We start from the raw sequence: 21,703 nt of genomic DNA on the forward strand, positions 1-21,703 counted from the left end.
TTACACATGAAGTGTATTCACATCATTCATGTGTGTGTGTGCGTGCATTTTTGTGATTTATGAGGACACAAATTTGTATAATGACATGGGTATTACACTGGTATTATGACGTAAATATGAAATATGAGGACATTTCATGAGTCCTCATATTTAAAATAGCTTTAAAAACATACTTAATGTTTTATTAAAAATGTAAAAATGCAGAATGTTTTCTGTGATGGGTAGGTTTAGGAGTAGGGGTAGTGTAGGGGGAGAGAATGTACAGTCTGTACAGTATAAAAACCATTACGCCTATGGAGAGTCCTCACTTTGATGGCAAAACAAACACAAAAATGAAAATAAAAATGAAAATTATCCCATGATTTACCCTCAAGTCATCCTAGGTGTATATAATTATCTTCTTTCAGGTAGATTAGTACAAAAACAATAGTGTTCCAGCACCTTCTTGGACTCCTATAATAATAATCCTTACAATCGAGCCCTGTGTACTTTACAGCTTGAGCCCTAAAATCACTAGTGTTCAGTGCTGAGGAGGACTAGAAGCCTCAAAAGCACTAGAAAGGATTCAGACTCAGTGTGTATGTGTGTGTGCGTGTGTGTGTGTGTGTGTGTGTGTGTGTGTGTGTGTGTGTGTGTGTGTGTGTTTATTTATTGTCTGTTTAGATAGATAATATTACAAAAGTCACAAAATCTCATACCACTGAGATGAAGGGAACAGTGTTTTTTTTTTTCTTTTTTTTAATGAGGGAAACATCAAATGGCATCCAAACAGACCCAAAAGGCCATATGAGGGTTAAATCATTTAGTAATATGAATTTCTTAAATCACCAAACTTCAACAACATAAGGGCAGATCCTTTGAGCGCAGCTGATGACGCTTTAAAGTGACGCTCAAGTGATCAAGAATATTACAATATACAAACAATATTTCCTTCCATTCCTCATCCTCATTTTCTTCCCTCGCATCCTGAGGGAGGTGGAACTGAGACGAGAAGAAAGGAAACGAGGAAGCACACATAAAAAAAGAGAAGCGCCCTCACAATACTGCAGCAGCAGGTCCTCCTCCGCTCCGCCGGGTGTCAGTATACTTGTCAGTGTGCGTCTGTGATTGAACAGTGAAGAACGCGCAGACTTCACCGGGCTCAGTTAGGAAACGTGGCCTTAAAGCGAATCGAGTCCATCCCAATGAGAAACACACTCAGTTGACACTCTCAGCACATTTATTTTTAAGGGTCATCGTATCTGAGTTAAACATGGCTGATGTGGAGCAGACCACATCGGTGCCGGATGGATCCAGTAACGGTTCGGACGCGGTGAACGGGACCGCGGGTCGGTTCGTGTCCAGCGCCGAGGGCACAGCTCTGGCGTACGGCAGCTTGCTGCTCATGGCCCTGCTGCCCATCTTCTTCGGAGCGCTGCGGTCGGTGGGCTGCTCCAAAAGCAAGGTAAAGTTACTGAGATACTGTATGTATGTATGAAAGAACAATGTAAAAGACACATGGATATTTAAATATATTAATATACAATCAGCTGATGCTCCGTGCAGACGTTAATTTAGTACAGAGTCAGAGGTGCTGCAGGTAAAGATGCTGACTGATTCACAGGCCTGTTATAGTGCCATATGTCACTCAGCACATCTGTTTAATACTCATAATCGCGTCCACTGATGTGCCTGATGTGTGCGTACTGGATATTGTGTTTAATTCAATTTTGGTTGCCCGGCTGGACTAGGATTTTGAAGACTAAATGTTCAATGTTCATAATGTGGTAGATGCACTTATTAGAAACTTAACAACTATTCTGATTATATAACTGTCTAATATACGTCTAAGGTTATTTACCTGGGAGTCAGGGTTTTTACTGGCTAATTAAAAAATACATGTAAATTATTTTGTGTGTTCTCTACTGTGTGTCATAAAGTAGCACATATAAACTGCATATAGGCTACCTACCCATACAGAGGTCACATTAATTGAAATATATTAATAATAAATAGATTTTCATATATTTAAATGTCTTAAATCTAAATAGAGGAAAATATATTTTATACTGAAATATATTTAAATTAGATTTTGGCCCCTTTGCAATATTTTCACATATATTAAAAATATGTAAATACATTTTTATTAGAAATATTTACAGATATTTATTCCTTTTTATGTAAAAAAGTTTAGATATCCATCTATGCAAAACATTAATTTGCAATATATGAGCATATATTAATTTCTAACATTTGTTAATATATTAGTTTTCTGTATATGTAAATCTATTTTGAAACATGTATTCAAATATTAAATTAATGCTCATTTTTCACATATATGTGTGCCTCCATATATGTAAATATTTTCATTTCATAATACATTTTATGCATTTATAATTTGATCCTTCCCTATAACATTTTCCAGACAGTGCAGAAACGTTGACCCGGTGGACGCGATCTACATTAGTTTGCTATTGAGTATTGCATTCTGGAGTTCAGGGAACACCTACTACACAAAATAATGTGTGATTTCTGTAGCTTGTTTGTCTAGAGTTGTAAATCGCTAAATTATAGGTAATTAAAAAACAAACACAGTCTAGATGTGAACATGTCAGCTGTTGTGTACAGGAACTCACACATTCACTGCTTTAAAAACAGTAAGTGTCCTTTATGTTCGTGTAAATGTAGACCTTACTCCTTCCTGTTACAGTTACTCTTCTTAGAAAAATTTCTTTGAGTATTATGAGGCATGAAAATGCATATTTTAGTCTAAATTATTGCGTCCATTTCTCTATGTCAGTACAAATGTGTCTTTCACTGATGTGAGTGATGGTACTGACAGAGGTCTAAATGAAACTCTTTCTGCTGTTTGACTCTTGGCATGTTAATAGTAGGGCTGTGACCGTACACTTACCTCATGAGACGATACATGATATTTTAGCATTATTTTTACGAAAGCTTCAATGACAAAATATGTGATTGAAAGTCACAAAATGCAGAACAATGCATTTTGAAATGTTTTAACTAATCTAGGGCTGTCACTAATGATTATTTTAACAATAAGGCAATAATAATCGATTCAGATAAAGTATCAAAAGCAAGTAATCATATGGTTTCAGCATGCGATAAAGAATAAATTACATAAAGTATTAATAAATTATATTAATAAGTTTACACTGTGTTCCAAATTATTATGCAAGTGACATATCAGTAGGATTTCAGTACAATAAACATTCAGATTTTACTTTTTCAAGGAAAGTGTTTTTTATTTTCCATATCTTTTTAGATAACTGGTATCAATCTCAGACAGGTTTGTTGAGTAGTTTGCCAGGTCTACTTAGGTAAATGGAAACCTTACTTAAAGAGGTTGTTCCACATTATTAATCAAGTCACAATTCTCATGAAATATGGGGAGGAAGAAAAATCTTTCTGAAGATGAAAAGCATGAAATGGTGCTGTAAATTACTCACAAATCTTATGATAGTTCGATAATCTCCATTCAGTTTTCACACAGTATTAGTTGTTTTCATGCCTTTTGCACAACATTGCACCATTTCATGCTTTTCATCTTCAGAAAGATCTTTCTTCCTCCCCATATTTCATGAGAACTGTGACTTGCTTAATAATGTGGAACAACCTCTTTAAGTAAGGTTTCCATTTACCTAAGTAGACCTGGCAAACTACTCAACAAACCTGTCTGAGATTGATACCAGTCATCTAAAAAGATATGGAAAATAAAACAAACACTTTCTTTGAAAAAGTAAAATCTGAATGTTTATTGTACTGAAATCCTACTGATGTCACTTGCATAGTAATTTGAAACACAGTGCATATTCATACAGTACATTTCATTATTAAATTTCTGTACTAATTCTAACTACATGTTAAATAAACCTATTGTACCTGAAAAACTTAGTTTCTTATTTTTGTTATATTGTATTTGCTGTATTGTTTGTAATTTGCTTCTTTTTTCCCCTCTTTTTTTAATAACAGAAATTAGATAGTTATTTTGTGTTGTTCTATCATTACTATGAAATAAAATTTCTCATATTGTGAAATAAGAATGTGGTCGTATCGCCCACCACTATGAAATAATATGCAAAGCTACACCAAGGTTTGTTAGACAGTGTCTGTATATTTAGTGAATGTCTGTGTGTCTGTCAGAGTCCCTCAGATATGCCTGAGACCATCACGAGCAGAGACGCCGCTCGCTTCCCTATCATCGCCAGTTGCACTCTCTTCGGACTGTATCTCTTCTTCAAGGTCACATCTCTCTTTCTCTCTCTCTCTGTGTGTGCGTGCGTGCGTGTGTGTGTGTGCGCACTTGTTAACCTACATTGTGAGGAGCAGCCAGCAGTCCCCACAAGGGAAATGGATTAGTAAACATACTAAATGATGCTTATTTGAAAATGTTAAAACAAAGTTTTCTGTGATGGATAATCTCATGTAAGCTGTATAAAAAAAAAAATAAAAAGTTTCAAAATTTACGCATTTCAATTAATAGTAAAGTTCCATTAAATTGAAGTGAATAATTCTTACATATTATGAATTAAAGGCACAATATGTAAGATTGGATTAAAATATCCAAAAACCAATAGAACAATATTATATATTTGTTGTACTTAAATTATACCAGATGTTTCCAAGAATGTTTAAATCCAGAGAAATAAGCAATTTTAACCAGGACACGGACTGTGTCCATGCGTCACATATCAATGACGTCATACTCGCGTTACCCTCGATTTCCGGTTTTATTTTGTAGAAACCATGGAAACACCAAAGACGCTTTAATATATTATGTGTTTTATTAGACAGGCGAGCAACTGATCGGATACATTCATCGACAGAAAACTAATCATGTTATACAGCTAAACACAGTAAGTCTTATTGTTTAAATCTCGTTTTCTTGGTTTACGGCGAGTACCATGTTTTACCACGACTAATATCGATCTAGTTTACTGCAGTGTGCAGCAAGTGTTACAGAGTAACGTCATAACATAATTTTCAACACACAAATGTATCTAATATGATAAACAGTGCTGCGTTAACCCTCATACGCATGATCGGAAGAAGTGGAAGCGGCGACTGTGGCATAATAAAAGTTCCACTGCTCTCGAGAGATGTCGGGCTCATCTCTCGTTAGCAATCGCTCCAGCGGCCTCGTTCAGCTCCAACAGCACTCGCCCTGCTCTGCTTCATACTACAGTAACGTTAATAATCTCATCCATGAACATGATTTCTGCTCAAGTCCAATCCAGATGATTTTCCGCCGGCTGTAAACGTGAAGACAACACCTCCCGTGATTTCACGAAATCAAGGCGTCATCAAGCTACGCCTGTGTTTTGAATAGGCGACCTCTAGTGGCGAAAAGTTACACATTATGCCTTTAAGAATTTAAATGAGTGAAAAAACTGAGCTTAATAAAACATTTTGTAAGTAGGGCTGGGAAAATTTTTTTCTGATGTTTAGTACTTTCTGTTTAAGGTGTTAAAAACTAACAAAAATACAGACACACTGTATAGACTCATTAAAGTGATTGTGAAGGATTTCTTGACTTTGTCCCTGTAGATTTTCTCTCAAGAGTACATTAATCTGCTGCTCTCCATGTATTTCTTCGTGCTGGGAATATTAGCGTTGTCTCACACAATGAGGTAGGACACACCTGGAGCGTCTGAGAGCTTTAGTGTGTTTTGTAATTGTGTAATCCTTTAATATGACTCTTTTGCTCTTGCTGTTCCAGTCCCTTCATGTACAGAGTTTTCCCTGCTAACCTGCCAAATAAGCAGTACCAGCTGCTGTTCACCCAGGGCTCAGGAGACAGCAAAGAGGGTGAGACGCCTCTGCACATGTACCCACACATCTCTGTGTCTGATGGAGGAGCTCTGTCTAAAGCCTGTTTTCTCCCACAGAGATCGTCAACTACGAGTTTGACACGAAGGATCTGATCTGCCTGTGCATCAGCAGTGTGGTCGGCGTCTGGTACGTCCTGAAGAAGGTAGAGTAGATCTGTCTTCATTTAGAGCAGCTTTTTATAGAGCTCTGACAGCAATTACGGTGTTTTATATATAAAGTGTAGTTAATCCCGCTGATGTTTATATAGGCCAAATGGATTATGAGGCTTGCACATCTATATTCTGTGACATGACAAGTGAAGTACCATGACTTACATGTACAGTAGTGGCCAAAAGTGAAGTCCTGCCTAATAAACCTGTAGCTGAAGTTTTTTTGCATTTGGCAGACGCTTTAACCCCAAAGTGGCTTCCCTTGTGTTCAAGATACACATTTCACCAGTTCCTGTGTTCCCTGGGATCCAGGGGTGTTGATGATAACTGTGAGATTTAAGAAACAAAATATTGACATTGTGTTAATACTACAGTAAAAGTATGTGTAGTATTAAAGATAAATATTTGTGTAAAAGAAAGGAGTTTCAGTGTGTAGATGGTGCTGTGGCTTAAGATCATGTCAGAGGAGACGACAGGCACAAGAAAGACTCGCGCTCAAAGAAAGGTAGCTTGTCATTGTGGGGGTTTTTTAGATTCTGTAAAACAGATGGCATGTCCGACAGGAAGTGCAGGAAGTGTCGATCAGCAGGAAGTTATTTTTGTACACTTCTTAGTTAATCGTGAAAGCTGTTTTGCCTCTTTTTTTTTTTTTTTTTTTTTTTTTTTTTTTTTTTAAACCTGACAGATCTTAGAAACAATGTTGTAGGAGCAGAGTTATAGAAGAGTTGTTTTTTTTTTTTTTTTTTTTTTTTGTAAAAGTGGTCTTCTTGCACTGCTGGGTTATATTGGTATGCATAGTTTATTGAAATAAAACAGGCTATTTCAATAATCAAGTTGTTATAGGGCTGGGGAAAAAATATCGATTTCTCGATTTTAATCGATTCTCATTTTTACGAACCGATATCGATTCTTAAATCCCAAGAATCGATTAGTCTAGTCTGTTTTCAGTTGATGAATGAACAGAACATGTAGCGCGCCACCCATCCAATAAATCGCAATCTTTGTGCTTTGTTACTTTTGATATGAAGCAAAGCCTCAGATTTCAAATGACGTCCATCTTATTATGCGATTGCAAAAATAAATGCTGTTCTGGCGCTGTTTAATGTGACGTGACAGATCGCTGTTGCGCCTCAGTTAAAGGGATAGTTCACCCAAAAATGAAAATTCAATGTTTATCTGCTTACCCCCAGGGCATCCAAGATGTAGGTGACTTTGTTTCTTCAGTAGAACACAAATGATGGTTTTTAACTCCAACCGTTGCGGTCTGTCAGTCGTATAATGCTTGTCAATGGTAACTCCATCTATAAGAGTCAAAAAAACAAGCACAGACAAATCCAAATTAAACCCTGCGGCTCGTGACGACACATTGATGTCCTAAGACACGAAACGATCGGTTTGTGTGAGAAACCGAACAGTATTTATATCATTTTTCACCTCTAAAACACAACTATGTCCAACTGCCTTGCGCATCCGGTTGGTGAGGTCTGAACGCGCTCTGACAACGGAAGTGATGTCTCGCACTCATTGAAGTATAAGCGCAAGACATCACTTCCGTCATCAGAAGTTAGATGGAGTTCCCATTGACAAGCATTATACGACTGACAGACCGCAACGGTTGGAGTTAAAAATCATCATTTGTGTTCTACTGAAGAAACAAAGTCACCTACATCTTGGATGCCCTGGGGGTAAGCAGATAAACGTCAAATTTTCATTTTTGTGTGAACTATCCCTTTAAAGAGAAGCGCTTTAATACCAGTTATAGTGCGAAATAAACATGACTAAACATCTGAAGGTATGTTAAAATATACAGCACAACTTAGCGAAATCCGTATCATGTCTCGTGTAATAATAGCTCAATCAGTGTTTCGACCTTGGAAAGACGTCAATAAAACAGCTTGTAAACAATGTCACGTAACGTCACATTTACCTCAGAAAAACATATTCAGTGACCATAAACTCATTAGTCAGCTAGAAAAGTGAACTCTAGAAAGCAGCATTCTGATAAATATAGCTATGCACCGTTACATATTCATTATAATGTTCTTCAATATTTAATGCATGTTTGAATAAATCAGTTATGACAGCCACAATTTAAATGTTTATATTTATAAAAAAAAAAAAAAAAAAAACAGAATTGGAGTAGAAATGATTATGTAATTCTAAACTTTATTTATTATAAAATAAACATAATTGAGTGTAATTTAAGTGTTTGATAACTTATTTAAAATTAACTTATTTAACTTCCATGTGTAGTTTACAGCATTAGTTGAGAGATTTTTTTTTTTTTTTTTCCTCTAGAAAATTTGCCATGTACTGTAACTGATATACTACATCCAAAATAATCGATATCGAATCGCAAGCATGCGAATAGAAATCGAATTCAATCGTGAAAATTGTGTCAATACCCAGCCCTAGTAGTTATCAGGTTATTTGTGCGCATGTAAACGCGCGCCATGTCTTAAAGTTGACGTGAACAGCAGCTGGTAGTGTGGAGAGATAAAGTGAGCTGTGCTGCTAGTTTACATCACTAGTAGAGTTTCCTCATGCTGGAAGTTGAACTGTTCAACATGAGCCGCTAATGGACAGACTCTGCTCAAAGCAGCAGTGAATCACACAAGTTCAGTTAGTTGTGCTTGAGTCACGCTGCACAAAAATGGATGACAGCTCACTGTTCTGTTGGTTCTGCTGTATCCGTCACACTCAGCTATCAAAAAATGATCCATGTTTGACGTTTTCAACAGAATCCTAAACTTTGATTCTAACCGCACACTACAACATTACAGGAACAGATCACACACTGAGGTTTTACAGAGTCAATATGGCATTCAAAATCTTATTTAAACTTGAAAATAAATGCTTTAAAACTAATATAATGAAAAAGAACTGCACTATTTCTGTTAGTAGGTTTGTGAGAATCAAGTGTGTGTGATAACGTGAATCATCAGGTTTCAACTGTGAAATAAAATTTAAAAATTGGGTTTAAGTTCCATGTTTCAACGTATGTAATAAAGCAGAAGTGTATTGATGATTCCTGCTTGAGGTCTCTCTGTGGACGATCATCTCTGTGTGTTTCCTGACAGCACTGGGTTGCCAATAACCTGTTCGGTCTGGCTTTCGCCCTGAACGGAGTCGAGCTGCTCCACCTCAATAATGTCAGCACTGGCTGCATCCTGCTGGGAGGACTGTTCGTCTACGACGTGTTCTGGGTGAGTTAGGAGGACCAATTAAAATTCACTTTGCTATGGCCTGTTGTTTTTAGGTTATTAGTTTAACATTTGTCCTGGGTTTTAACATGTACTCTATTTGCATTTAGGTTTTTGGCACCAACGTCATGGTGACAGTTGCCAAGTCTTTCGAAGCCCCAATTAAGTGTGAGTATCTGCTCCATACATACATCCATCCCTCAGAAGGTTGTTACTAGCTACTTATCTGTATTGGGTTACAGTTTCCTCAGCACATGGCTAACATTGTACGGTCAAAATTGTACATGTAAAATTAGCTAGAATTTAATCTTAGGAGTTTAATCTTAATAAAATTCTCTACAAATCTTTATCCAGTCATCACAAATGACTGAAACAAGTAATGAGGTTTGTTTTGTTAAAATGTGTGGAAACCCTGGTATAAAGATTCCTATATTCACCTCTTCTTCTAGAAATAACACTCTCTGTGTTAGACTTCCACAGTTCATTCCCGCTCTTCTTTTCCTTCTAGTGGTTTTCCCACAAGATTTGCTGGAAAAAGGTTTGGATGCCAGCAACTTTGCCATGCTAGGACTGGGGGACATCGTCATTCCGGGTAAATACACAAAGAGGATTTCTGAGACCTTTGACTTGTTTGTTTTAGACAGCAGCATGTTCATGATTTGAAGCGAACGCTCATGACTGTGATTTCTGTTAGGAATCTTCATCGCTTTGCTCCTGCGTTTTGACGTCAGGTACAGTCCTTTATTTGATTTCATCTGATTTCAGCTGCTTGTAGATTTGATTTTCATGCTCTTCTGTCATCGTCTTGTCTTCCTCTCAGTTTGAAGAAGAACACACGAACTTACTTCTACACCAGCTTCCTGGCTTACATCTTCGGCCTGGGTCTTACCATATTCGTCATGCACACCTTTAAACATGCTCAGGTAAAAAAATAAAAAAATAATAACAATAAAACACACTATTGTTTCCCTTCATCCAAGAGATGAACCCAAACTGGCACTGAATGTGGGCTATAAAAGTTGTTTTGTTTTTCCCAGCCTGCTTTGCTGTACCTGGTCCCTGCTTGTGTTGGATTCCCAGTGCTGGTGGCTCTGTTGAAGGGAGAACTGACCGAGATGTTCAGGTAACTCTCCTCTGGACGTGGACCATGTTCAGAGCTTATGTCCAGGGTCAGGATGTAGTTTGGTCATTTTGTTGAACGTAGCACACTTCTGCACTCACATCCATGCATTCATGTCACATGCGTCTTTCTTGCGCCGAAGCCAATGCTGGCATGCCCATCATGATGGGCTGCCTCGTTTCTGCTTCCTGAAGTCTTTGTGTGCTGGGTAGTGCTTGTGTGAGGAGTTTAAAAGATACTTGCAACTGTAGTTTAAAAGAGCACAAAGACATTTTCATTGGTCTAAACTTCTGGAAAGAAATAGATACTGGACAGATGAACAGTTCTAGTGTGCATGTGTTGACACTATCAAATGGAGTATACTTTGAAAGTTATGTTCAACTATACACATACATGAAGCATTCGCTCTGGCTCACATGAATTTGGACTTTAATGTGAACACCTTCTCAGATGTCTAGCTTACAAGCAGCATGATTCACTTATAACAAGCTGGTTCACTTTCCTGTAATTACAAATGTATATCCCAGTTAGTGGTTATTATAGCTGCAAGAAGTGATTTGTGAAGTTCTTCATCGAAGATCCAACCATATTTTATGAGTATACACAATTATAGACAAACACAATCTGACCAAATGAGCACACAAACGGTTATACTTTTCACATTTTTATTAAAAACACTGAGTAATTATTCACAGTGCAGGTTGGAGAAGGTAAGTGAACTGTTAAGTTTTGATTTATCGCTAAAAAACCTGCCCTTGAGCCGTTTCATAAATTTTGCATATATCGCAAATTCTTATCATTTGCATCCCAAATATTTGTAAAATGTACAGAGTAATGAAACAATTGAAATTCGCCAGTAGGCTACTACTTATTTTCAAATATAATGTTATTAAATAAGGAATATAAGACGGCGACGGCGAAGAGGAGCAGCTCATCTGACAGGACTTTACTGCCTTTATTTGACGAAGTGCAGGTTTGGACACAGAGCAGCTCATTTGTCCTGTATGCAAACATTTTTAGGTTCCATAAAAAGACTGGTAGAGTGAAATATTCAGTCCTTGCATTTGCAACAATCTTTAATGCCTTGAACATGCAGTCAAGCAGTCGCGGTAAGATGCGGCCGGGAACACATTCAAAGCAAAAGAGTTATTTTTTTCTGGTTCCAGAGTTCAGAAACATCAAACAGATCAAAAACAAATCACTGTTGGGTTTTTTTTTTTTTTTTTTTTTTTTTTTTTTTTTCCTTCCTTCCTCCGGAGACAGACGCAGATGTGACCTAAAACATTTTATTTGTGTATTTAACTTTTTTTTTTTAAATGGTCTGCATTAGCTAAACTGAGGCTTATTATTGTCACATAACATTTCTAAAATTCTGTTAGAGCTTTTGGAGTCAACCACTTTATTTTCTTAATTTATTTGAATCTTTATTAATAAATTGCACTTATAAAATTAATTTACAAGTGTCATGTTTGGTTTTCTTTTTTTTTTTTTCTTCTTTTTTTTTTTCTTTTTTCATCATTTTGAATCGCTTTTGATCATGAAATCAAAACAGAATCACAATTTTATGACAGTAGGCTACTTTTATTTATTCAGATACAGAAGTAACTTTTCTGTATTTTATTTTACCTTTCTTTTTTGTCAGCGTTGAAAACTCCGTCAGTCTTCCTTAATTTGACAGACACCCCGCTTATTTTCTCGAGCTGCAGAGATTTTCAAGATACTATTTTCCTCATCCTTGTGATGCACCTTTGAACTACAGTACTTTCACGGGAACAACACCACGAGGGCGGACGCTGCATGTATAAGCTATTTCTGTCATGTGACCCCACATTTATTTGTGTTAAAGGGTTAGTTCACCCAAAAATGAAAATGTCATTTATTACTCACCCTCATGTCGTTCTACACCTGTAAGGCCTTCATTCATCTTCGGAACACAAATTAAGATATTTTGATTAAATCCGATGGCTCAGTGAGGCCTGCATTTACAGCAATGACATTTCCTCTCTCAAGATCCATAAAGGTACTAAAAACATATTTAAAACAGTTCATGCTAGTTCAGTAGTTCTACCTTAATATTATAAAGCGACGAGAATACTTTTTGTGCGCCAAAAAAAAACCCCAAAATAATGACTTTTCAACAATATAATGATGGACCGATTTCAAAACACTGCTTCGGAGCTTTGCGAATCGAATCAGTGATTCGGATCTCCTATCAAACGGCTAAACTGCTGAAATCACGTGACTTTGGCGCTCCGAATCACTGATTCGATTCGCAAAGCTCCGAAGCAGTGTTTTGAAATCGGCCTATCACTATATTGTTAAAGTCGTTATTTTGGTTTTTTTGGCGCACAAAAATATTCTCGTCGCTTTATAATATTAAGGTAGAACTCGCATGAACTGTTTTAAATGTTTTTAGTACCTTTATGGATCTTGAGAGAGGAAATGTCATTGCTGTGAATGCAGGCCTCATTGAGCCATCAGATTTAATCAAAATATCTTAATTTGTGTTCCGAAGATGAATGAAGGCCTTACAGGTGTAGAACGACATGAGGGTGAGTAATCAATGACATTATTTTCATTTTTGGGTGAATTAACCCTTTAAAGCCCTTTTTCTTGACAGTGTTTCCAAAACAACTTTTGCGACGTTTCAAATATCAACATAGATTTTTTGCGCTAAAGAGAAACGGAAAAAGATTGTGTCGACATTTGAGAAATCTTATCGACAAATGGCATTTCCATCAGCTATAAACATTTTAAAGTGCTAAATCTTTTTTTTTTTTTTTTTTCGCAAAAAAAATCCTAGGATGGAAACCTGGCTATTGGTTGTACCAGTCTAATGCTAATTCCAGCACTCACCAGGTTGCTGAAGCGCCTCTGCTATTGTTCGCCAGCATTTCGTCACCGAATTATAAGGTTCTGTTCTGTTGCGTCCCAATACCCATTGTCCTTTATGAATCATCTCGACACCCTACGTCAAGCAGGTCATGTATAAATCGGGCTGATATTGTGTGGTCTGAACTGGGATAAGGAGACCGAGAGGTAGACTGTGTCCGAAAGCATAAGCAACTGAGTTGTGCCTCGCTGACCTATCAGCTAATGACTTCAGCGTTTGCATTGGAAAGAATCTCCTGTATCTGATATTGGACAGACTTCTGAGACAGTAAAACAGTTCAATGATCTACAACAAAATAGAAAGAGCTTTTGGTGAAGTGGCTCTAAATATCACAATACCAGAAATGGAAAGCTGAAAAAATTGGGCAAAAACCTACATTTATACACACAATGACCATAAACCACAACTTTCAGATTACTTTTTTTTTTTTCTTTTTTTTTTTTTCCCCCACTGTCTTCAGTTCAACTGTCAAGGAATCGCACGCACAGTTTCACATCATCACTGCATATGCACCGCATATATATAGCAACACGCATAAAACGAGGATTAGGCAACTCATTGAAAGTTTTACAAACAGACTTCAAAACTACAGCTCACATTAAAATTTAATTGCAAGGTGATAGACCTATATTCACTAATTATGTCAAGAGTGCTTGTTATAAAAGAGAAATCATTTCTTGAAGCATGGCAAATGGCATCATCATTCGTCAGCATGTTATTTTCTTTGCAAAGAACATTAACAAAATATTGATGATAGGGATAATAATACAAATGACTATACATTAACAAAATATTATTCTTATTATTATATAATAAAATATATAGCTAAAAACAGTCTGTAATAAGTCTGCACAATCAGTCCGCGATAAATCAGAAGCAGCTTTATTTCAAACACCAACATAAAAAACTTGTTTAATGCTAAATATTTCACATAAACTAGGCCGTTCAGATTACTTGTTAAAGTCAGTGAAACACTTTGTCAGCAGACAGTGTACGTATAGGTTTGCGGTTTGGGACTGATTCAGTGTGATGTCCACCGGCGCTCCTTCTGCGTCTGGTTTCACATGTACGTTTAAAATATTCTGAGCCCTCCGCAAGAGTTTTTTAATGTGACGGTTATGTTTGACGTCACATTCTTATTACCATGGCTACGCGTCAAGCTCGTTACGGGATGACGTCATCGCAGTTTAAAGTACCGTGAAGATTAGTCCGGGCATGTAGGACTGCACGTGACTTTCCAGTTCCCGCTGGATTTCATCCTCCACATATAAGCTTAATAAAGCCTGAACCTCGTCGTCGGTCCATCGGTCGTATTTTGTTGATTTCAGATGGCAAACAACTCTTACTGCACGCACCGCAATAGACTTTTATAAATGGTTAAAATAAAATGCTGCGTGAACTCAACCAATCAGCATGTTCAGCGCCCAAGTCCCACCCCCAAATGTTCCTGAACTTTGAAAAAGTACTACCCCGTGAGCAGGGACTTTCTGAGGGGAAAATTTTAACTCGGAACCTCATTTAGACCCTGGTTCCTGCGGTCAAAACACACCGAGTATCACCCCCAAGTCCCAAGTTCCTGCGGTGGAAACGCAACTATAGATTTGTCCACTTCTTCCCAGAACGTGAAAGGGGCTGGTGAACTGTGAGGGAAAAACCGTGTAAACTTTATAGTTACCTACTACACAATGTGTGTTTGCTGTGAATAAAACCGCTGTCAAGTTATGTTTGAGAGTTTGTGAAAGGACTGCCGGTGCCAGGTAAACATAAAGCAGACGATGAATCTACTTTAAACATCACAATTACCAAAACCAAGTGTCTACACCAGACACGAGTGGCAGAGTGCAATGATACAAAAGCAAAACCATTGTAATCAGTGATGCTGTCTACACTGGATGTGACACAACACGACAAACCCCCCCCACAGTAAACTGATGCCCCATTCCAATTCTGAAAAGATTTTTACACTTAAAAAAGGGTATATGTAAATAGAATATATGAAGGCTGTACCAAAACGTGGGCAGTGACAAAATAAGATGCTTTCTTTTAGCCAGCTTTTAAGGCTGCAAAATGTCTTAGTCACTTGTGTTTCAGAAGGTAGCTGTCTATTTTGGAACATGTTTTGTCAGTTATTGCAATGGGCTTCTTCCTGTTTTTAAGGCAACTCACAGCTTCTTCTTTGTGCTTTGTTCTTCATGTTACCTTCCTATTCTTCTCCTCTCTTCACTCTCTCTTCACGTTGGCATGCAGCTATGAGTCGTCAGATGAAGTTTTGCCCCACACTCCGCGGCTCACTCATTTTCCCACTGTGTCGGGCTCCCCGGCGAGTCTGGCTAACTCCTATGCAGAGTTTCGGCCCGTCGTCCCCCCGCCGCCGCCGACACACACCCTCCGACATGTAACGACTGCATTCTTCTTTTCCATTACTGTCCTCTCCCGCCTGTGCAGGTATCGGCCTTGATAATTCAGATCGCCTTTCCTGCTCTTCTGTCAACATCCTCATGTCATTCAGGGTCATTTACAGTTCCTCCATGAACTTCAGTAGGCCTGTTTCATGTGTCATAGATTTTGCTTCCTGAAGCCCCACTGAACTCAGGTAAAATGGCTGTAATGCACTGCCTCTAGTGGTTTCTCGCCTATATAACAAGACACCAGTGTAAATAAATTAGTTTAATGCTGAGGATAAGCTGTTTTAGTCCAAGTAATGTCGTTCATTAGTCTAACTGCAAGCAAGTTGCAGTAGTTTTACAAGCGCTGGGATTATCATACATTTAAGATCCCAGTAGCCTTCTGTGTTTGCTGTGTATTAACTCATTTTACCTGTAGTTCCTGTCTTCAGGGAGCATTTAATGTTGTCAGTGCAACTCCTGGGACTTCTTGTGTCTGTCTGTTTCTTGCCGTGTCAGCGTACATCTGTCACTCATATCCACTACAGCAGATGATCCATTATCAAAAAGCTCAAGCTCACAGGAAACAATAGGGACAGAGCAGCCCAGCACCACTCTCTATTCATCCTTCTGTATGAATACCGCTTCCCTGTCAATCACTTGTTTTACTCACTTCTTGTGTCTCCTGCAGGTACGAAGAGTCTTCACCGGAGGAGGCGTCATCGAAAGAGGAAGTAACAGAATCTGCTAAAGACAAATAAAAGTGCAAAACGAGCCCTCATTCATGTTCAGCATTTGTTCATCATAGTGATGTGGCCGTGCAGCGGACGCTCGTGTTCCGAGTCGCTCACGGCAGTGACGTGATCTGTACTTCTGAACTCTTTTAATGACATACTGCAGCTTTCCCAGTGCCTGTGTTTTCTCCATGTTCCTTTGTTCATTTCATTGCCTTCGGCCTTCATGTTCGAAATCATGCTTGATTATTTGCTTTCAAAGGGTTTTAGTTATTATACAGTATTTGAATAGGGTAGAATTTGGCTTTCTGCATGTAATGTCAGATTACCATGCAGACTTATTAAACGTATGATCATGTCACACAAGTCTGGTACCTATTCCTGTGTAGCTGGTTTCTGTTTTTGGTTTTACTCTAGGATCTCATAAGGGATTCAGTTTGTGAAACTCAAGTAGTTGTCCAACCTTTTGTTAAATGTTAAGATAAAGGCATTCTGGATTACATATTTTTACTTTATGCAAGTGTAAACCGAAGTGGGACCAAATATCTCCCTAGGAAGTGAAAGTGTTTTTATGTTCTGAATGTTTTTCTGGCTGTAGTTTTGAAGGGTTTTGAATTTACTTTTCTATGCCATATTGTGTCCCAGTCATGTGTTTTACACCTCATGCTCAGCTCGGTCACCATCATTTTACAGCCCCCTTTTGTGTAATCTTTTTTTTTTCCTCAGTGTAAAAGTGTAAAAGTTTAAGCTTATGTGAGGAGCATTTCTTCCTCAATATAACTTTTTATTTGCATTAAACTGTGGTGTTTACCACTGTAGAAAAGCATACCCCAGTGTTTGTTTCACTACTCTTCTTTGCGAGATGTATATATACACACATTTGCATAGGCCTATAAGGTTTTGCAAACAATATGAGAGAACACATGCAGAGTTTGTGTTAAATATTGTGCAATGTTAAGGAATACGCAAACTTTTGCAGTGTTACCAGTGCTAGGGAAAAACCACCAAGCTTCTTAGCTCCATAGCAAGGGAAGTCCCAGATAGTACAATCTACCTCCCTACCTTGAAGGACAGGCCTCAGCCCAAAGGAGGGAGGGAGCAGATGAAAGGAGCAGGATGTCCTCGGACATGCAACCGCTCTCCAACACTTCGCCAAATACATGAACTCGCCAGCATGTGTAACTGCTCTTAGCACGAAAGAGAGAGCTATTCTGCCTGGTTTTCTTTAAAAACAAAACCTTCTCAATCCCTATGTATATTCAACAAGCTTGCTATAACCACCACGAGCCATAGAGGAGGTGTAATAATCTCAAATCTCCTCAAGAGGTATGGAATGCCAAACCTGCCCAAATTAAAAATAAATAAGTATACAAAGAAATGTAAAAAAAACAAAAATAGATAATTATTCATACATTTATTTCCTTATTATGTATTTTTTTCTTCCACATTTTCTTTTTTTCTTTTATTTATACATTTATTCATCTAGAATTTTATTTATTTCCACATTTATTTATTTCCATATTTGTTCATTTCCACATTTATTCATTTCTACATTTATTTATTTTCACATTTATTTATTTCTACATTTCTTTGTCTGTAGGGTAACGAGGAGGGTGTGGTTTACCTCAGACATAGCAATCGAGCTCAGAGTAGGCGAGGGCGAAGCGTTGAGGCCACAGTGACACCTTGTGGTGTGCCCGAAATACAAGAAGTGACAGTCACAGCATCACTGATTATAATGGGTTCTTTTGGTGTGGTCTTATTATTAATCACGTCTTAGGCTAAGTTATCAACTGAAATATCCAGAATTAGATAAATCAAATTGTGCCCATGGAAACGGAGCTAGTGAGACACACAAGCCATGCGTTAAACATACACAGATGCATCATGCTCTTTCAAACAGCACCTGTCGCGTGCCCTCATATTTTTGAGCTAACTGCATTTTAATGTAACTTCCAAAAGCAATACTGACAGCAACAGAAACAAACTTATTTTCTATTAAGCTGTGGTAGCCTTTAGCCTACCCCTGTAAACCGATGTCCAAGGGGCAACCTCATTAAATGTATGAACGCTACGTTAATTCCAATTCATAAATTCAGTTAGATGATAAGGCTAGAGGGCAGTTACCAGTAAAATCCAATCAGTGTCAACAATCAGAGCTTCATCAGAGCCATTAAAACAGAAGAGACATGAATGCATTTACACAGCTATTAGCCTACAAGTGCATAAAAATGACATGATGGCTTTTCAACAATATCTAGTGACGGCCGATTTCAAAACACTGCTTCGAAGCTTTACAAAGCTTTTGTTTCGAATCAGTTGTTCGGAGCGCCAAAGTCACGTGATTTCAGCAGTTTGGCAGTTTGAAACGCGATCCGAATCACTGATTCGAAACAAAAGATTCAAAGCAGTGATTCCATCATTATTATGATGGAATCAATTAAATGATACGTTTAATATGAAACTAAAACAGACAAGTCACTGTCTTAATGAGTGAGTTCAATCCATTCGTTTGATTCCTTCAAATACGCTGAGTCGAAAGCAACACCACGTGTTGTAGCGGTTCAGCTGTAGATTTGTTTCTGTGATCATTTCTATTTAGGCCTAATGCGTTATTTAAAAAAAAAAAAAAAGACCAAATGTTCAAAAAGGTGGCAGAGAGGGGACATGACATGAGAATACTATCAGACGACAGGTCGTACTCATGAAATGAAATCTATTACAGTTTTTCACCATATATAGTAAGGGAACATACCATTAGCATGTTTTTTCCATTGCATTTTTGCAGTCTTTACCATTAAAATTACGAACATTTTTTTACAGTGTATGTTTGTAAATCAGTAACCATGAAAGTAAGGCTTATTGGTGAAATTTTAATTGGTGGTTAACCAATTGAGAACAAATTCAATACCTCCAATTTAAAAAAAAAAAAATTAGGACAGATGTTCCATATTGTCATGGGACTCAAGAGTCTGACAGAAAATGAACTTAATAGCAGACGATGGAGAACAGATGATGGAGCAATCCATGAAAGAGACCAAAACATCCAAGGCGGCTGCTAGATTTCCCAGGGGAAGGCCACAGATCATGAGGGACAGAGGAATGGAGCATGACCCGAGGGTTGAGAGGTCAAGGTGGAGCAGGAGACCAGGGTGGAGCAGAGGGAGCTGGGGACCACCACAGTGACACTGAAGTAATCCAAAAGAGATAATATCCAAAAATCAGATCACATTACTTTCATATTGTGATGCTTGGATTAGGTTATTGATTAATTTATGCAACAAAACACATTTTTATGGGAGTCATGAATTGACATAATAGGTCAATGTACCATACAAACATAATGTAAGTTTCAGAACTGAAAACTTTCTCATTAGTCCAAAAACAGCTTTTATTGGGTGAGTATCAGTCAGCACTCTAGGTAGTGAATGAATATATCATGTACATGAATTCGGGCACTGGTAAGGAGAGTAAGAACCCTGACTCACTACACATTGGGACACTGATGACTGGTGACATGACAACACCCTCATTGTACAGCATCACTACTGGTATTTATGAACAACAGCAGAACTGATCATTATGACATTTTTTAATGCTATTTACAGCACGTTATTATAAATACTTTGATTGGTACATTACATATTTTTACTGTTTACGTTCACATAAGGCAGTACCGACTGTATTTTATCCGAATACTCACCCAGGCAAGCATAACCAGGGTTTAAAATTAACACTCGCCAAAAGCCAAATGCGAGAAAATCGACATTGGTGAGTTTATGAAACAGTGTCATTCGACAGTTGGCCGGTAACATTTTTATGAATTCCAACAATGCAATGTTGTGATAACATGAACGTGAACAAACGTGAACGACGCTCGGGACAGCTGACAGGTCAGAGCTGCGTCGTCAATAAGTGCAAGAAGATGCAAAATTGAGCTCAACTTTTTACTCAAAATAAGCCGCATCTCAGACAGCGCACAAATATTGAATTGAGCTCTCTTTAACATCGTCTTGTGCTTTAACATACAAATTCACAAAAAATGCCTGTCTTGGCGAGTAACCCAGTAAACGTAGTCGGATATGGCTTAAGTGAATGTAAACAGTCAAGAAAGACAACGCGTGTTTCAGTATATTGGATGTGTTCACTCTAAAAGTGACAGCAGCCTAATATTCCTACTGCTGTCTGTGTTTTTAATGTTAATGGCATGTAAATAAATGTAAAGAAGTCAATGGCCATCAGCAGGTGTGGCAAAAAGTTAGTTTTAGGCCCTGGGCATAACTGTGTGTGTATTGTTTTTGTCCGTGTGCTTCATCTGTGTGTGTCAGACAGACATGCTGCACTTTTCTCATTCATGCATTTTTCTTTATCAGTCTATGTATCTTGGCTTTCCTACACATCAGTAAAGTGAGGAACAGTAATAAACTAAAAGCTGATATAAGTATTCAGTGCAAAACAAGTTATTTTCTTTAATGGAGAAGAATAATAACTAGCGTTGAAATAATGTAGGCTAGTAATTCAAACGCGAAATACATTATAAACTGTGTGCATTTGAATGAAGGACGTTATTGTCCTCTGTTTACTGCAGTGCATTTTACACCAAGTTCCCAGCCTGCCAAATTAAAATAACAACGAATTTGAGAACGAACAGAGCTTCACTGACACAAACCTGTGTGATTGTTAGTTCACTCAAACTTAAGTAACCAACACTAGAGAACATGAACGGGAATGTGGTGGTAATTGAGTGTGGGGGACACAAAATAAGCGTCCATTCCCCGCAGCTGCTTACAAAGACAAAAACACAATATCTGACTGCTCAGTGATGGGAGAAACTACTTTTTGAAACTTTTTAATCAACTGAACAAATTGCTTCACAAAATGATTAATAGTTTCGAAGAGCTCGAAATGCTGGTCAGAACGGTGTAAGTGCAATGAAAACTCGGCCCACACATGCAAAAAACACCTACAAACCAATTGCAAAAGTTTTATTTAAAGTGTAATATATAAAATGCAATTAACAAATCATCCAATACTATTATGATCTGTCTTTATAATTTGTGTTATTTTATTAAATTGCAGGTCTTGTTTGTTTTATGAAGAGCTTGGTTAATCAGCCCAATAAGAGACTATTAACTACAGCTCTTTTTTATTTTTATGCAAATGTGTCATTAAAATTGTTTAAAAACCATATAGACATTGGTTTGTGGGTTCACAGAGATCATCGCCCCCTAGAGGGGAACCATCGAAATTTCTAAACAGTTATGACGTAGGCTAATGAAGCCTCATTTACTGAAATCATGTGACAATGAAAGTTTTATACATGCTCTGAAACATTAGTTAGAAACACATTTTTCGCACAGGTTTTGAAGCTTCGTAAAGCAGTGTTTT

At 37.7% G+C, this 21,703-nt stretch overlaps 1 protein-coding gene across 1 annotated transcript; it reads left to right on the plus strand.

The window, feature by feature from the left end:
• Nucleotides 1-1,070: 1,070 nt before the first annotated feature.
• hm13 (histocompatibility (minor) 13) lies at nucleotides 1,071-17,141 on the plus strand. The gene is made up of 12 exons (XM_051878972.1): nucleotides 1,071-1,444; nucleotides 4,144-4,242; nucleotides 5,548-5,630; nucleotides 5,720-5,808; nucleotides 5,889-5,974; nucleotides 9,062-9,187; nucleotides 9,295-9,352; nucleotides 9,693-9,776; nucleotides 9,879-9,915; nucleotides 10,005-10,107; nucleotides 10,222-10,307; nucleotides 16,273-17,141. The coding sequence occupies exons 1-12, from the start codon at nucleotides 1,253-1,255 to the stop codon at nucleotides 16,340-16,342; spliced, it is 1,113 nt and encodes a 370-aa protein (XP_051734932.1). The 5' UTR covers nucleotides 1,071-1,252; the 3' UTR covers nucleotides 16,343-17,141.
• Nucleotides 17,142-21,703: the final 4,562 nt, after the last annotated feature.

Source organism: Ctenopharyngodon idella, chromosome 22 (genome assembly GCF_019924925.1).
Source record: "Ctenopharyngodon idella isolate HZGC_01 chromosome 22, HZGC01, whole genome shotgun sequence".
NCBI lineage: Eukaryota > Metazoa > Chordata > Actinopteri > Cypriniformes > Xenocyprididae > Ctenopharyngodon > Ctenopharyngodon idella.

Coding starts and splice junctions, on each gene's coding strand:
- hm13 (XM_051878972.1), top strand. CDS start 1,253: ATGGCTGATGTGGAGCAGACCACATCGGTGCCGGATGGATCCAGTAAC. Junction 5,975..9,061: donor TCTGGTACGTCCTGAAGAAG/GTAGAGTAGATC, acceptor GTTTCCTGACAG/CACTGGGTTGCCAATAACCT. Junction 10,308..16,272: donor GAACTGACCGAGATGTTCAG/GTAACTCTCCTC, acceptor TGTCTCCTGCAG/GTACGAAGAGTCTTCACCGG.